Consider the following 18,385-nt stretch of genomic DNA (forward strand, 5'->3'; position numbering starts at 1 on the left):
TTGAAGCTCCCCCTGCACCAAAGCTCCCCCTGCACACAGACTTTCTTATCAGCTCTCCCAGGTGTGGGGGAAAGGAATAAAGAAAGGTGAGTCCTAAAAGTCTGGATGCAGACACCACTTCTATCTTAAACATACCTGGAAACACAGTGTGGAGCCCTCAGTTCCTCGCTCCCGACACTTGCAGAAAAGCAAGAGACCCACTGAAAAGTGTCCCCGCACAATTGTCTTCTCTCCCACCTGGAACGCGTAAGGTGCTTATAAAACAGGTAAAGGTGCAGGTAGACGAAACATGCAAATGTTCACAAGTTTATTGCAGCTGTGAAACTACAGTTTCACACGCTCCCACGTTAGAGTTCTGGAAACACTTCAGTTATCTGCAGGTCCCTGTTGGCTGGGATCACCCCCGTAGTCTCTCACCGCGCAGACTGTGAGAGAGTCGCTCCTGATGCAGAAGTAGGGCTTCAGGACTTCCGAAAACGCCGCGGAGAAGGAGTGGAGGTGAGACCTGTCGTCCACACTGTAGAAGGACACGGCGCCCAGCTCGTAGTCCAGGTACACGCCCACCCCGCCGGGTCGGTCCTTCAGCTCCAGGGGGACGGCGCCCCCGGGCCCCTGCGCCTCGTACGCCCCGCCGCGCAGCCGCACCGTCCAGCGGCCGCCGGGTCCCGCCGGGCGCCCCGTGCGCGTCCCGGGGGCGGGGTCTGCGGGGTCCGCGCAGACGCCCACCGCCCACGCCGGCCCGCCCAGCCGCACCTCCCAGTACCGCCGGCCGCGCGCGAAGCCCTGGGCGCCCAGCACCGCCGGCTCGGCGCTGAACCTCCGCGCGCCGCGGGGCGCCCTCCGCTTCCTCCCCAGGAACGTCGCGGACTTCCTGTCCTCGGACACCAGCAGGCTGGGGTGCGCCGTCTCGGGGTCCAGGCTCACGTCCTCCCGGAACGTCTGGATGATTTTGCGCAGAGCCGAGTGCTGCGGGGGGAGGCTGCAGCCTTCGCGGCGCAGCTGGAAGGAGTAGACGGCGGGGCACCGCAGGCCCTCGCACCTGCCCAGGACGCCCCCGATGCCTCTCAGCAGCCTCACGCCGGGCAGCACGCTCCGCTCGGCCACCTCCTGCAGGAGGCCCTTCAGGGTGGAAATGTGGTCCGAGAAGGCGGCCACGTTGGCGCCCAGCTGCTCCTGGATGTCCCGCTCCTCCTGGACCAGCCTCTCCAGGACGGCCTCCTGCTCGCGGTCCACAGCCCGGTTCAGCTGCCCGAACTCCAAGGCCAGCTCCCGCCGCTGGCGCTGCACCTGCTCCCGCAGCTCCAGCAGCTTCCTGTCCTGCGCGGCCACCAGGCTCTGAGCGTCGGCCACCCGCGTCTTCAGGGGCTCCACGTAACTGCCGAGCCTCTTGCGGTGGTGAGCGGCGGCCTCGCCCACGGACCTCACCACGTGGCCCTGGTGCTCAGGGGGCTGCGTGCACAGGGGACACAGCAGCTCCAGGTCGTCCTCGCAGAAGAGGCCCAGGACCTGGTGGTGCCGCTCGCACAGGCGCGGCTCCTCGCGCCTCCTCCTCTTGCTCCTGCGGCCGCCCAGCTGCCTGGCGATGTCGATCATCCTGCCCAGCTGGGTGTTGCTCCTGACGTGCCGCTCCTGGCACGGGTGGCGGCACACGGGGCAAGGGAACCTGTCCTCCAGGTGAGCCCAGGACTGCTGGATGCAGCGGCGGCAGAAGTTGTGCCCACAGTCGATGGTGACGGGGTCGCTCAGGCCGTCCAGACACACGGGACAGTTGGCTTCTGCCTGGAGTCCAGCCAGGGCCGCCGCCACCGCCATCGGGGCTGCACCGAGGTGGGTTTTCTCTGGAGGCCGGGCTGCAGGGTCTCCACGCTGACAAGCAGGCGCACCCTCGGTTCTCACTCCTTGTCCAGGACGCTGCGCTCCGAAGGGCCGTCGGAACTCGGTGGCGCGGGCAGTGGCCAGAGTGGCTTCCTTCACTTCCTGCAGCTGATCGCAGAGCAGCTGGGCCACTCACTGCTCTCAGCAACTCTCTGGGTCAGAAAGCAGACACAAGTCGAAAGTGCCTTTTCCTTCCTGGGGATGAGAAAAATAATCCTGCCTGTGAAAAGGCTGCCCTGTGTTGTGGGACCAGCTCGCTGCCACCTTGAAGAATCTGCTGACCCTCCCCTCCACCACGATCCACTTACACCCGCAGGGACCACTGGCTGATGTGACGGTGTCCTGGGAGTTGAAATGTGTGTGGGCTTGGGGATGAGAGCCCCAGGCCTGGGTGGGGAGTCCCCCTCAGTCAACAGCTTATCTGTGGACCTGGGCAAAGTCACATAGCATCCCTGATTCTAAGAGGATCTGGTTAAAGGACAAAATTCTCAGCTTCAATCATTTCAGTGTTGTCAAAAATCTAATAAAAGAACCTGCTACTTTTTGGCTTAAACCACAGATATTTCTGACAGCACTCAATTCATAATACATAAAAATTTACTTTTCACTTAAGGTTCTCAACTACAGGATATATCAGATACATCAGACTGTGTGCATAAGTGGATTTGATTTGGACTAGAAGAAATTTATCTGGACACCCTGCCAGGTCAGAAAACTCTTCACATCAGGCACAGTATGAGATTGAGATCAGGATTTTATTGTGAGTTGAAGCTGAGAAACACACATACACATAACTACTCCCTGACATCCTTGGTGAGCTGCCAGCTAGTGAAGCTTTGTGAGGTCAGAATCTCTACAAGGATGTGTGGCACTTTCCCTTAGAAGCTGCTGCTGATTCTCAAAGAGCTGAGAGGCCAACTCAGGGCACCCACAGAGGATGTGTCCTGGTAAACTCCCCAGACTTTCCTCTGAGATCAGTGAAGTGATCCCAAAGCTGGACGCTGAGTATCCATGGCCGATGCGGGGAGGTGTGAGGGAGTCTATTGATTTAATTATCTTGATGCCTGATTGGTTTAAAACAGTATTTTGATCCAGAATGATGGACAAATGAATTTCAGAGTGTTCTAGCCTCTGATTGCCCAGCCCACTACCACCCTCTGGGCCCCCTCCAGTCTTCTGCCACCCACACCCAGATCTAGTCACACCCCCTCCCACAGGGCTCTCCTGCAGGACTGCGTTTCATCTAGAGGACCCCGTCCTTCCCTCAGCTCCAGCTTCCCCAGCACCAGGCTCTCACCCTCCTACCCTCCTGTAGTATGTTCAGCTCCTCTGGCCCCAGTGCCTTTGTACCAGCAGAGCCCTCAGAGGTCTCCGGTGCTGCCCGGCTCAGAGCTCACTGTCACTTCTTCCAGATCTCAGCTTCCCCGCTGCATGAGGGTCACCTCCCCAACAAAATGTGACAGAGCAGTAAGGACAGGATCGTGAGCTCTTTTCACTCTGACTGCTGTAGATTTACAGATTTGGAAAAACTGCATCCCACACAGAGCTGTCACCTCCGTGCTGTCTGCCATGATTGCATCTCCAAAAATCACCTCAGTCCCTGGCTAAGCTGTAGAGCACTAAAATCCTGCCAGGTTTCCGGGTCTCCCATAGGGACTGAGTGACTCTGGGGTAACCTGCTTCTGCTCTGCCTGTCTGCAGGCAGGCGTGGTGAGATGGAGGAAGACCAAATTCCTCCCCGGCCCCCGGAGCTCTAATCGTTGTCCCTCCCCACCTGCACACTGATGAGATTTAAAGTTCCTTAAAAGTCAAAATGGAGCCGGTGGCCAATGTGGCTGTGGTTTCAGACACATCCCTGCACCAGTAACAACCTGACTTTTCTGAACTGGATCAAACTCAAGGACACCACCAGCTGTTTACAAAGCAGTACCTGCTGACAGCTCTAGCTGCAACCTTGTAGTTTCAAACCCCTCCCCACCCCCACCCTCACAATTGTGTTATCAATTTGAGCAACAACCAGTCCTTCTCTGTTTAACCATCACCCTTCTTGCCAGGTCCATCCTACTTATTGACAGCCAACTGATGGAGCCTTGCAGGTTTCATGCCTTTATAAGCCTTCCCCATTGTGTATCCTGGGGACACAATTCAAGTGCTTTTTGAATCTGTGTCTCCGGGACTGCAGTCCTAACGACCCCCAATAAACGTCTCTATTTCAGTGAGGTCTGGGTTTCTGGGGTTTTGGTTAACACTCCACACTTCCCAGGACTGAGACATCCTGGAGGGGGATCCCACAGCTTCAGACCAGCCTTTGCGGGATTGTCACACACAAGTATTTTCATCCTCAGGCCCCCAGGACAGGGTAGGAACTTGGCATCTGTGCTCTCAGTACGCATTTAGGTGACTTAGGACAAGGCAGGCTGAGGGACTGGGAACCCTGATAAAGGACAGGTTTTAGCAGAAGCCAAACCTGAGTGTGGATCCCTCGGAGGTGGGTCCCTAGGCTGGGCCCAGAGCAGGGACTCAGGGAGCCCTGGCCTTGTCACCTCCCCACTCCTGCTCTCCGCTTACCTGGTGCGGCTCTGGTGGTGTCCCAACGCCTGGTCCTCAGTCTGCTGTCCCACCAAATAGTGTGGGCGGGGATGTGACCCGAGCATATATACACCGCCAGGAGGGTGGAGCTATTGGGGTCCCGCCCTAAAGGCTGTGGCTCCTCCCCCGGAGAGTGGATTGGATGAGTGTTTAGAGGTGCTGCTCAGAGTTGAGGGGGGGGAGGGGGGAGGACCCAGCCTGGGATGAGGCCAAGCTGATGGGCGGCCGCTGTCCCGGTGATAACAGGATCCCAGCTGCAGATTTGAGATCCTCCCATGATCCTTTCAACGCCACTTAACTTTAATCTTCTCCGATGGGGGAAATGAACTCTGAAAGGCGCTGTGAGTCTGTCCATTTCCTCCCCAGGGAGGTGTGACTCCCCCGCCCTTCCCGATCTCCAGCTCCGCGTGCACGCGGAGGGTCCGGGGTCTGGGTGAGTCCATCCCGGGCCCCCTGCACCCTCACGACGAGCAGTTTCCTATTCCAGGACCGCTGAACCCCGACCGCAGACAGGGCAGTGTACAGAGCCCAGGTCCGGACCTGCCTGACACACGGAAGACAAACTGTGCGAAGTCCCGGCCCCCGAGACAGTTGTGCCGCTGCGGATGGTTCAGGTTCCCGGCGTGATTGTCTCCCAGAGACGAGGGCGCTGCGGGGAGGGGCCCCTTGGGAGGAGACGCGCACCCAGGAGAAGCCCGGAGTGAGGCAGGAACCGCAGGGCCGGAGGGCAGCAGTGCCTGGAGGGCGGTGGCCTCTGAGCGTCTGCCGACTCTGTTCCTGGCGCGCCCCGCGGCCTCAGCGCAGCAGGGATTAGAATTCCAGGGCCTTGATGAAAATTTGAAAAGACGATGTTTGCGGGGAAAACCCTCTAATTTTGATGTATTTTGCTTTGGAACTGCCAAAGCAGTTTGCATTTGTTTCCTGCAACATTTCTGTAAAATAAGCCTGGTAAGTAACATAGTCAGTGAGGACAGACAGAAAATGGCTGTCTTCCAGGTGGCAAATAACAAAACACCTGCACTAGCTTTGCAGCTTCCTGTGAAAATACAATTGTTTCTAAACAAGTTAAAACAAATACACAACCAAAACCCAAAACACCATCTAATTCTTGAGATTATATTATCCCACAGTTATTAATTGTATTAATTTGCATAATGTTCTCATGAACCATAGAGGAAAAGTACCAACCGGGAAATGTCTCCCAGGTGGGTCCAGTAGAGAAATAAGCCCTACATTTTCCTCGAAAAGTATTGGTGTAAGTATTTTTGCTCTGATATGAGAGCTGTTATTCAAAGTACAAAATGAAACCTCTCCCAACTCATAATTTAGAAAGCGCCAGTCCCCCTGGACTTTGGTGTATGCGGTGCAACACAGGGGTTAAGACCAGAGAAAGATTTGTCAGCTTCCCCCTTGGGGGATGGCAGAGCCATAGCATCCCAGGGGATGGACCCCTACAGACACCATGGCCCCTTCACCACTGCCTCCTTCTCCACCAACTAATGATGCCAACCCTCTGAAGACTCAGGGCAGCTGGTAAACAAGTAACCTTGTGAGATTGTGTGGACAGCGTGGTTTCACGGTTTCCACTGTCATGCCTTTTCTGTCTTCTGAGGTGAGAAGACTGGGAACTCAAGTTTCAGTATCTAGGGTCAAATTGACCTTGGAAAGGTTGATTTTACACTTTCTGTAGGTTAAAATGTTTTCAAGAGATGGATCCATTTTTCTTCCATTCATATGAAAGGACCGCTGGAGGGTCTAGATCTCCATACCTGCTGGAGACGCTTTCAGCCCCTGGGAGCAAGTCCAGCTCTGACCCCGCCCCACTTCTCTTCAGTCTGGAGGCTGCCCACCCCACTTCCAGTCCCCTAGAATGTGCCAACGTGACCTGGTTTCCCTTGACAACTCCTGTCAGGAGGGTCCTTTCCAGGCCTGTCCCCTTTGTAGAGGGTCAGGGGGAGCTGGCTGCCCCGCGGGGTGCAGTAAGGGAGGTGCAGGAGTCACGTGTTTAGGGCTGTACCTGGATCTGGACTTTGGGAGCGGGTGTATTTTCAAACTATTCTGATGGGTCAGGAGATCCGGGGTCTGTCAGACACAGACGACTCTTCTCAGTTGACAGCAGAGGGGAACGGCTGCCGGGTCTTGACCTTCAGTCCTGTGCTTTGCCCGCATCTTCTTCATAGACCCATCATCTCCTGATCGGCTTATCACCTAGTCCCCAACCCAGCCAACCTCCGGAGCTCTCTCACTCACTTCATAGTTAGAGTCCTGGAGCCAGAGACATGAGTGTCATCCCAGCTGGGCCTGTGACCGTCCAGGGAGCAGAGACATAGGAAAGCAGGGCATATTTGCCTCCTTGCCCCGTTTCAGTGTGGATGACCTTCCCATCCGGAGAGAGGATGAGGCTTTGCTTCTCATCAGGAACAGACATTGCCCCCCTCCTGCAGATCCTGCACCGAAATGTCTGGTACCATCTGTTGGAAAACGTTTGAACAACCAAACCCACACGATTAGATCAAAAATAACACTGGGCAGTTGAGCCCCTGCGGCCACAGCAATGCGTGTCCAGGACCACGGGGTGGAGCGTTCCCAGCTCCTGGTCAGCCCGGAGCGGCCCGCGCACACACAGGAAGCGGCCGTTCCCTCTTTTAAACCACGGCTGAGGACAGGTGTCCTCCAACCCCAGCCCAGCCCCTTCTGTTCACTGAACTCAGGGTCTCAGAAACTGTTCCACATCCACACACATATTTCACTATGAGCAGAAGCCTGAATGGAAAGTGTTGCATCCATGGTGGGAAGAGAAGTTTCTGGAAGAAGGACAGTCTTTCTGCGAGGTCAGCGTTCCCTCCAGTGTTCTTCCGCCCTCTCAGTTTCAAATCAGAGGTGTCGCCTACTGAGTGCTTTACCAGGTTAGACTGCGTGCTCTGTGCTTTACTCAAACATCCTGTGAAAACTTCACGAGAATTCTCTACTGTGGGAGGACTTGCCTCCCATAGACAAAAGTGGAAAGGGAGGGTTAGAGTGGTGACGTCTGCGGGGCCACCGGGATGGAGTGTCACCCCTCTGGGGCCACAACAGCCCGTCTCTTTCAAAATACTTAAGAGTATTTCAAAATACTGGTTTTTAAGTATAATTTCCATTTTGTTGTTTTGTTTTGCAGAGAACAAGATTTCTTCAGTCATTAAGGACTTAGCTCCTTACATGGGCTCTGGTGGAGGCCGTGGGGCGGCACCTGCAGGTCTAAATCTGGGTGGGCATGTTCGCTCCTTCCGGGCTTCACGAGGACTCCTGACCACCTTGCTGTGCGTGGCACAGCTCACGTAGTAGTGCAGTTCCACAGACAGCTTGGGAGGCACGTAGGCGTGGAGACACTTGCTTCAGAAACGTCCCCGATGGCTGCGGCCTCTACTGTGTTTTGAATGACAAACTTCTCAGTGACCGTGTCCTTGGGCAGGCATCTGGCACAGCAAATAAGCTGCATGAGGCTGCAGGCCTTTTTGGCAAGACCATCGTTCCCTCTTTGCCTGGTCACCAGGCGAGGACACGAGAGAGCCAAAATACATTTTATTCCCACTGGCCAGCTAATTCCCGATTTGAGAATACTCTCCCAAAAGTCCAAAAAGAAAAAAGTTGTGATTCATAACATTTCCATGCAAGGGGCATTTATCTGATGGCAAGAGGAGAGACACGCCCTGCGCAAGGGAAGCAGCCCGAGCCTGAGCTTTGGGGCGATCTCAGCTCTCTGACAATTGAGTATAAGTCAGAAGTCACTGCGATGTGGTTAACAGTCTTGTATGTTATCCGGCACAAAACAGTATCAGGAACAACACAGTTATTCTGTAAATGTCAGCATTAGGTCAGTGGATCAGCGCCCTCAAAGGTTTTAACCACCAGTGACGAGCTCAGCAGGCTCAGTGATGGTGTTGGGGGGGCAGATGGAGGTTCTCTAATTCTGCGCCCCTACACTTCACTGCTGGCATCTTCCCTAAAGAAGACCTTTCCCTCCCTGACGTCCCCTTCTGTGTTTTTAGAGGCACCCCCTGGACTCATGAATTCTCTTCCTCTCCAACGTGTATACCCATCATTCTCCTTGCTGAGGTCCAGAGAGCCCCACATGGAGCCGGCCATGCTCCCTATGCTGCCTCTGCACCCTCTTGGCCAGTCCTCGCTAGTCTTTGAGCTCATCCCTGCTGTGAGATACAGGAGCCTTCATTCCCATCTTTTATTCTCCTGAGACCAGACCTAGAACCAATATTTTCTCTGTGACACTCTGTTGGGCTTTATTGATGAAGGATAATGAAAAACTAAGATCTGGTGGAGTAAACGCTTTTAAATGTGTGATGTAAAACAAATGAGGGTGTACGTGTTAAGAACTATGAAGGATGTGAGATTTACCTTATTTTTGAGCTGACAAGTTAGCCTGCCCCTGTATGATGGATGCTGGCCGAAGACACAAAGCACTTTCTTACTCGTGGCACAGTGGTGGCATGAACTCTATGTTAGTCTCAGTACCCGGGGTCCTTCCATCCGTGGGGTGAGCCTAGATGGATGCGGTGCACACAGGGGATTTGCAGCACAGACGGGAACTCCCAGCCCAGGACATCCGGATCCTCACTGCGCTGTGGGCAAAACTGCCCAGACTCTGCCCCAAAGGGAGGCATAGCCTTCAACATGATGTACAGCAGTCACACCTCCCTCTGCTCTGCAGGGTGACTCTCCAGCTTCTGAAGCAGCTCCTCAGGAAGCATCCTTGGAAAGATAGTGCAGAACCAAATGGCAGCCAGTGCCTCTGCTCACAGGATGTGCAGAAGCCCTCAGACTCACAGAATGTTCTCCCAACATTGCCCAGACCAGGAAGCAGCATTACAACAGGAACTGAGACAACTCTTCTGTGGGCGTGGACATCTGGGTCTCTGAGGACATTATTAAGAAGACTTTTAGGAATTGGGAAGGGGAGGTGTGGAGAAGGGCCAGGGAGGACACCTCTGCAAGAAGGGGTCTGCACAGGGGTCTCTAAGCATGCTCTCCAGACCAGTAGCATCATGACCATGTAGACATTTATTAAAATATAGGTTCCTGGGCCCCACCTCCAACCTACTGACTCAGAAATAATGGGGTGGGGGACGGGGCCCAGAAACCACTGTTACCGACAGCCTACCGGTGACCCTGGTGCACCCCAACCTTTGAGAACCATTCATCTGGAAGTTGCATTTCAAGGAAACTAGAATATGTCACCCCAAAATATGCCTTTATGACACAAAAATTATATTGAGCTGAAGGCAATTAAGAAGCAGCAAACCCACAAACCCTCCCCTTCTCTGGCTAGTGGTGGGATACAAATTCTCGTCTTAGTGGCCGCAGACCCTTGTCAGCCCAGGGAGGGCGCCAGAGGAAGCTGCAAACAAACCTTACTCCATTAATTCTCCTCCATGGTTTGAATTTCCCACATCCTGCCTCCCTTGAAAGCCTAAATCTGTTCCAAGCTCCTCTCTCTGGTCTACAAATGACCTGTTTGTCGAAGCTGCTTTATAAGCTGGGGTTCTGAGCCTCCACGGGGGTTCCGTTTCCTTTAGGTTCCTCCAGCGAGGGGGTGCTGCGGCCCCCATTCCCTGCCTCCCTCTTGCTAATTTCTCTGAGAGACTGCCAGGGGCAAGCAGAGTAGGGCGGGGGCTGCACTTGCCTGCAGGGCGCGTCCAGAGCAGACATTCAGTCCCCGCCCTGCTGGGTGATTCCGCCCGCAGGAGGCCCCAGCAGATGACACGGGTAGGTCACACAGCAGGGGAGGATCCTGGGTTAAAAGAGGATGTTTTTGCTTTTTTCTGACAGGAGGAGCACTGAGAGGCGAGATTCTCTGAATGAAAATTGGATATGTGAAAAAAGAGTTATTTTTGGAGTAAAACCAGGAGGGATGGCACATCGGAGAGCTCGCGGACGCTCAGGTGTCAGCCACTCTGAAGACTTCAGCCGCCGTCTCTCTCTTAAAGGGTCTGGAGTCCGTGTTTGTAGCTTCAGCCTCAGTAAATCCAAGTGCAAACTAGGTCCTTCTGTTTCTTCGAGGACCAGACACGCCTTGTGCTTAAACTGCACTCACTTCCCCTCAGTTCTGCCCTGGTCCCGCGCTGTCACCTACGTGGCTGAAGCTCTTGCCTTGGGGTCCCTCTCCACCCTTTACTGACCTCCTGGGTGCACTTCCCACCTCGTCCACCAGGCGGCCTCAGGGCACCATGGGTCCAGCGGGAGCCTCCTGCTGCCCAGTCTGTATCCACTGGCTGCTGTATCCACCTCTTATCCACCAAGATTAGGGTGCAGCCCGGAGAGCTGTTCAAAAGTCCCTGCTGCTCTCGGGGTCCCTCTGCCTGAAATCCGCCACTGGCTCCCACTGTTCTCAGGGCCCAAATCTGAAATTCCTCTCACGGCCCCTGGCCAGCTGTCTCTCGCCTCACATACTGGTTTCAGGGGAGTAAATCTCGGTGCCCTCATTTCGGGGAAAATAATGTCACCATAACTTCTCAGTTTGCCAAAGCACACAGGCCTTTGAGGGGAAACCTCTGACTCCTGAATTACTTCTCCCCACACTCTGAACCCCACGGAAAGGAGTTGCCACGGCCCCCAAGTAGTTGGACTTCTCAGCCAAGCTCCCTCCTGATCTTCCCATTTGATCTCTCTCTCTCTTTTTTAAATGAAGTATAGGCAGTTACAATGTATCAATTTCTGGTGTACAGCATAACCTCTCAGTCATGCATATATGCATGTATTCATTTTTATATTATTTTTCATTAATGGTTATTACAATATACTAAATATAGTTCCCTGTGCTATAGAGAAGAAATTTATTTTATTCATTTTTATATATAGTGCTTATCATTTGCAAATCTCAAACACCCAAATTTATCCTTTCCTGCCCCATTCCCCGGTAACCACAAAGCCACAGGATTGTTTTCTATGTCTGTGAGTCTGTTTCTTTGGTAGATAAGATCATTAATGTTCTCTTTTCTTTTTCTTCTTGTTTTTAGATTTATACTTATGAGTGATATCCTGTATTTTTCTTTTTCTGGCTTATTTTACGTAGAATGACAATCTTAAGCTCCCTTCATGTTGCTGCAAATGGCATTATTTTAATCTTTTTATGGCTGAGTAGTATTCCATTGTATAAACATACCACAGCTTCTTTATCAGGTCCTCTGTTGATGGACATTTAGGTTGTTTCCATGTCTTAACTATTGTAAACAGTGCTGCTGTGAACATTGGGGTGCAGGTATCTTTTTCATTTTGAGTGAATTTCTTTGTCAAATACTTTGTTGAGCATAATTTCTAAGCTGGTGGTTGTAGGGTGCCCCGGAGAGGGACAGGGACAGCCCAGTGGTAGAGCACGTGCTTAGCATGCACAAGGTCCTGGGTTCAATCCTTGGTACCTCCACTAAAAAAAGAAGATAAACATAAAATTTAAACAAGACACTGTGACCAAGGAAAAAGCTGTCACAGAACTTCCAGTTTCACAGGTGAGAGGATAACGACGACCACCAGATTCAGGAGTCAGTGCGAGGGGCTGGCAGGGGGTGCTGGGGCTTCCCAAGGGCCCTGCCCCTGCAGCCTGCGGGCTGTTAAGTGAAGGAAAGTTACTGAGAGGGAACAAGGCCGCGCTGCGCACGGGTCTGAGCATTCCCGGCTGGGAGCGAGGATTTACTACGACCCTTTCACACGCAGTTACACGACTGGGACCAGGCTCAGCTGCCTTACTCCCCGGAGAAGAGGGGCAGGGGCTCCTCCGCCCCCTGAAAGTCGTTGCCGGTTGTGAGTGGAGGACAGTAATCGTGTTGACACGTAGAGTGTCTCTGGCCCAATAACCAGAAGTTCAGTAAATATTTCAGGTGAGAATGTGTGCAAAGTGCGTACAATCACACGAAGCGCTCCTTTTCTGAGTGCCGTTACTGCACTGTTAGGATTAATATTATTTCTAGTATTATTTTATTTGACGACAGGAGAAGAAAGATGTAAAAACGTATTGGAAGACCAACAGGGGGCGATAATCAGCCATAAACCTACACTTTGATACATCAGGATTCATGTTCTCAGCTGTGTGCTCTCAGAAATGTTCCTATATCCACATCTTTATGTTTTCATGTGACAGATTATTTAGCATAAATTGCAGTATATTTTACATACAGTTCCTTAACCCGGTTCCCTCCACTTACCATTATATTAAATGGCATCCTTTATTGTCATAAAATCCTTCTATAATAGGAATTATATATTTTTGAAGTAATATATATTGGTAATATGTATAAAGGACCAAAAAAGAAGTCTACCAATGCCACCAATAATTTCTGTGAATGGCTTAATTTAAGCATTTTTGTAAAATATATACTGTACTCTCACGGACAATTTCTACTGTATTTATGTATGTTCACATCAGCATCAGATAGCTACTAAGTGTCCATGATGTTCAGGGAAACTGCAGTGACCACAACCAAGTTTCTGGTCTCCTAGAGCAGTGCGGATGGAAACCAAAATTGCAAGTCTTGTGCATATATTCAGGGTAGAGAAAAGTTTTAACACTTTTCCTAACATCTGACCAGTACAAACATAATGTGTCAGGTGAAGACAGTGGACATAAAGAAAAATGAGACAGGACATTGGTTCAAACCCCTTGGAAATCATTTGGCTCTTTCTACTTAAGCTGGGTGTGCAAGTACCTACCCTACGTATGGCTCAGCAATTCCACTCCCAGGATTTACATGTGGAAACGTGGCCCGTAAGCAAGAATTCTCATAGCAGCAAAAAACCCACAGGGCAAATCGGGAAACAACCCAGGGATTCAGCAACAGAAAGACATACTGAACAGCGGTGCAGGCACACAGGCGAGCACTACTCACCAAGGAAAAGGATCTGAAACATGGAAATAAGAATGAACCCACCACCCATCATATTCAGCACAAGATCCCAGAAATAAAATAAAACACCCTGTATGTTTCCCCTCATATGAAGGTCACAACCAGGCCAGACCAGTGTGTGCTTCAGCAGCAGGTGGTGGTTATCTTTGGGGAGGAGGGTGGAGACAGTGATGGAGAGTGGGGGTGGGGGTGGGGGAGGCAGCAGGTACTGTTTTGTGGGTGGACTTGGTGGAGGTTTCAGGGCTGTGTTTGCTTTGTAATCCTGCATCAGGTGATGCAAAAGCATCAGTGTGTGTCTGTCTGTGTGGTCTCCATCCGTAAAGGTTTACTTAAAAAAAGAAACTGCTTCTGGTACGTTTCCACAAATGGGCCAGGGAACCTGCATTTGCACCAAGCATTCTGGTGCCCGCCAGCAACTGGAAACCCGTGAAAGGGACTGACTTCCAAGTGCAGTGAGAGGAAACCGCGATAAGACTCCTGGACGCTCACTGACTGACTGTGTGACCAAAGATGTGGGTCACAGTGGGGCCTCACGTAGCCTTCCTTCCAGCCCAACCTCTAAGCTGCCCAGCGCACCCTGCCCGCTGCCCCGTCCCCGGTGGCAGGGCAAGTGGTCAGTGTGGGAGTGGACACTGGAAGGAGAGTCTGGGCTGGAGCCCAGGATCTGCTGGTGGTCAGCTGTGAGCTGTGAGCTGTGAGCTCCAGAGCCTGGTGAGCTCAGCACCGAGCCTCGAGTCCCTCCCCTGCACAGGGAGTGAGTGGAGACCCTCTTCCCAGGGCAGTGACAGGGCTCACAGCAGTCAGAGCACAGACAGGGCGGATGAGGGGCCCCTGTCAGGAGGGGACTGTCATCGCCCCTGAGCAGGTGCACTTCTGAGGCTCTGCTGAGAAGCTCAGATCTGGATAGAAACTTCTGGATAGGATCCCTCACTTACTTTAGTCTGAGTCCCTACTAGCAGTTCAGTGCCTTGCACATTTCGAGGGACACAATGTAGATTTTCCAGCAAGTCGGGGGCAGACCTGAGTTGGACCTCCTCACCCTGAGAGAACTGATGGGAACACTGAGTTGTTCGACTTTGGTGGCATCGGGAATGACCACTCTGAGTTCCAGGCATCGACCCCACGCCCACGATCCAGTTCCCACTCTCCTCACACTTCCGGTCCTACCTTTCCACCCAGATGGTTTCTCGTGGGGACTCTGCCTCCTCCACTGACATGTCATGACCTGAGGATGCAGGACCTGGACCTTGTCACCCAGTCTCAGCGACTCTCTCAGTAGCTGTTTCTCGTTGGCTTATCTTCCTGATGGCGCTGTGCCTGTGGTCCCCAGGGTCTGCCCTGGGCTCCCTGTCACCTTCCAGCAGGTCCCTCCACCTGTGCTCTGCCCCACAGGCTGCTGTGCACGGAGACAAGCGCTTCTCATCCCTGCCCAGAGACCCTTAGGAGTGGGAGCCTGGACGAGAAACGCCCGCCCTGCCCCCCCGGAGCGGGAGCTGCCTGGCACCCTCCGCTCCATCCTGCGGGTCTCCTGGGGACGTCCACAATGTCACAGAGCAGCACCGTCGTCCCTTACGGCCACTCTGTGACTCTGGTGGACAAGATGAAACAAGAGCACTCTAGACCCAAGTCCAGGCGCAGACAAAACATGAATATTCCTCAAACCACAGAAATGACCCAACACCCAGGACAGACCCCCCTGTCCTGGCCCACAGGAGTGACGGCTGTGACTTTGCCCGTCACAGCGTCAGCCTCTAGCCTTCCTTCCTTCTGCAGGAGGTTTAGCAAGACACCCAATCATAGAATGACATCTCCTCCTGGCAGCATCCTGTCACGGCAGCGTCCCTAACCCTTCCCCAAGTCACATAACAGACCCAAATCCTAACATAACGCTTTCTAACACCCCCCTCCTGTGGTGCTCTAGAATTCCCCATGGGGTCTGTTCTCCGTTGCCCACAGCAGTGAACCAGGTGCTCAAATGCAGGCGATTCCTGGTCGTTTGGCTTAAGAGTGCTGACAGGGACGGAGGAGAGATAGAACTTGTGGGAAGGGAGGGCAGAGCCAGGGTTCCCTCCGTGCAGGGGGAGGGCCTGGGGCAGGTGGGCGGGTGGTGAAGGAAGACAAGATTCTGCTGCGTCCACAGTCACTGCCGTCCAGCCAGGGCCCCAGCCCTGCTCCACATGCTGAGTGGCAGGGCTGGTCCAGGGGGAGGCAAGCCAGGGACTCAGCCCAGGAGCACAATTGGAAGGGTGCCGAAACACTCAGGAATCAAGACCGATACTTCGGAATATTTTTAAAAATCAAAATCAATGTAAAAGATCCATGATGAACAAAATGTCAAAATCTTATATAAAGACAGGATCAGCATTACTAACTTTTCCTTCATACATGCTTCCTCACCAAGCTCATGAGGAACTAATCATGTATCACTGATACCTGATACAATTTGTCACATTTGATTCAATATTTAATACTCAGAAAAATTTAGTATTACAGACAATTCTGAGGTACCACAGTCCATTCCTCATTCTCATTCCTTATGCAGCTGAGTTTAGTTTGTACCTCTCAGTCCACTGTAAAACTAATTATCATGAAAAATCTCAGAGATACAGAGAAGCAGAGAAGCGTGTATTAAAAAAAAATTTCCATCAACTCACATTCAACATTTATTAAAGTTTCATTAATTCATTTTCTTTTCTTCCCTTTTTGGTTACTCTCATTACACACCTGTCTCCCTCAACCCAACTAAAATATGGACATTTTAAAATAAAGCCTCTACAGTACCTAGAAAACAAGTCACACCCCCTTAATAGCATTTACTATCTAATATGGATTCAAAATTCCCCAGTTGGCTCATGAATATCTTTTTAAAGTTGGTTTCCTCAAATCAGGATGCTAAGAAGTTTCATGTTTGACATGTACAAATTTTTTGCAGTTTCAACTCTCTCTGTCTTTTTTTTTTTTTTTTTTTTTTTCATTTTAACCCCATCATTTACCTGTTGAGGAGACCAGGTCATTGTTCGACAGTATTTCCCACATTTTTGTGCTGTTTCTTTTAAGTTCATTAACTTATTCCTCCTCTACTGCCTCCATTTACCATAAACTGAGAGGACCCTACAAAGGCTCCTGAATTCAGGCTCAACGTCCTGTGGCCAGGAGAATTCAGAGGCGATGCAGTCTAGCTCCACAGACGTCAACTACGCGAGCACGGAACCGGGAGCGGCCCGCTGGGGATGCTGTGATTGGTGGGGGAGGTCGCCGAGGCCTGAGAGCCTGGGTGTCACGTCCCCGCCAGAGCGGCTACCAGCTCAGGACGCTGATGCTGGAAGAGGCCCAGGCACTGAGAGAAAGAAGCCAAGCTCTCATTATCTGCAAAAGATATGACTGTCTTTTAGGAAACTCGAAGGAACTAAAGAAAAATTGTAAAGGCTTCAGGGGATTATGGCAAGGTTATTTTGTAAAAAATCAATACATATATATTTTTTAAGTATATCAACATGTGAGCAACAAACAGGAAAATGTAGTGCTGAAAGTGAATCTCTTCCTCACAAATACAGAGAACAAACTAGTGGTCACAGTGGGGAGAGGGAAGGGGGAGGGGTGCGAAGGGGGAGGCGGAAAGAGGTACAAGCTCTGACGGATAAAAGAAGCTGCAAGTATAAACAGTACAACTCGGGAAACATAGCCAACATTATATAGTAACTACAAAAGGAGTCCAACCGTTGAAAATTGTGAATCACTATATTGTGCAGCCCTCACTTACATAATATTGTGCAGCAACTCCACTTCAGTAAAGAAAAAGGAGTCAAAAGTGAATCTTTTACAACTGTATCAAAATGTGAAATAGGTTTTAATGAGTCTAAACATGAAAAGCAAAAGTTTCATGAACAAAATCATAAACATTCAGCTGAAGAGATTAAAGAAGACACTTACAAATGTAAAAATACAGCAAAACCCCACGCATTGGATGACTCAGCGTAAGTTTCAGTTCTCTCCAGTTTGGATTGCAGCATCCATGAAATCCCCAATAAAATCCACAAGGACCTTGTGTTAATAATCAAACTTGGTTTTAATTGCTAAACTGATAGCCGTATTCAGCGATAAACTAGGGGACAAATCATCAGGGGAACATTAGTTTAGAGGAGAGGGTAGCCTATGGGGGAGCCTCAGGAAAGATGGGTTCCACTTACACTATGTTCTTAGTGTTGGCAACACGTTTTACCAACGCAGTGCAATGAAGGAGAAAAATAAGTGCAAAATAGGAAGTTGAAGATGCCACAAATTGCCCTCGCTTGCAGATACACACAGGGGAGTGTTCTGTACAAAGTGGACACCACGCAAGCGCTGAGTTTTGTGTGTACAGACTACTTGGGAAGGTTCATCAAAAAGCCATTAATCAGGATTCGTCTAGAAAGGGAAACAGAGGGAGGAGGCCACCATGTGATGCTTCCACCTGGGGAGACTTTTCTGGCATCGGCACCATCTCATTGTTCCCTGAAACACTTTTAAGCAGGATGGCTCTGGAGTGCAGGCCTGTGTGCTCCTGAGTGAGAAAACCTTCCTGCTGTCCTCGGAGTGGACGGCTGTCCTCGTGGACACCAGGGGAACCTTCCCTCTGGGCCCATCGCCCTCCATGGGGACCACAGCTGCCCGCCTGTGGGGAAGGTGCTGGGATCCTCGGGTCCCAGGCTGCGGGTCAGAGTTCATGGACAGGAGCGCTCGACAGGTGTGACGGTGACACAGGAGGGACTGGGCTGTCAGGGAGGGGACGGCCTGGAGGCGACCCTGCTACAGTAACTTAAGTCTTCTAGGAACACAGAGATTTGAGAAGGGTCAGATCCGGAGGCGGACACTCAGGATTACTGAGGAACCCACAGAACGTCAGCGTCACCAGTGGGACTTCTTTAAACTACATTCAAGGCCTCCCCAAGGAAAACTTCTGATTTACTGCATCCAGGGCCTCCTGCTCCCCTGCCTGTGCTGGTGATGCTCCGGCATAGCCCCTCCCCCACCGGCTCCAACACCCCCCAGATCCC

At 51.8% G+C, this 18,385-nt stretch overlaps 1 protein-coding gene and 1 pseudogene across 1 annotated transcript; both read right to left on the reverse strand.

Annotated features, from left to right (window-relative positions):
- Positions 1–170: 170 nt before the first annotated feature.
- On the reverse strand, positions 171–1,959 carry LOC141579340 (tripartite motif-containing protein 75-like). Its single transcript, XM_074374557.1, has one exon. The coding sequence runs from the start codon at positions 1,810–1,812 to the stop codon at positions 367–369; it is 1,446 nt and encodes a 481-aa protein (XP_074230658.1). The 5' UTR covers positions 1,813–1,959; the 3' UTR covers positions 171–366.
- Positions 1,960–7,658: 5,699 nt separating this feature from the next.
- LOC141579433 (small ribosomal subunit protein eS26-like) lies at positions 7,659–8,589 on the reverse strand (annotated as a pseudogene).
- Positions 8,590–18,385: the final 9,796 nt, after the last annotated feature.

The sequence above is a fragment of the Camelus bactrianus genome, chromosome 2 (genome assembly GCF_048773025.1).
Source record: "Camelus bactrianus isolate YW-2024 breed Bactrian camel chromosome 2, ASM4877302v1, whole genome shotgun sequence".
NCBI lineage: Eukaryota > Metazoa > Chordata > Mammalia > Artiodactyla > Camelidae > Camelus > Camelus bactrianus.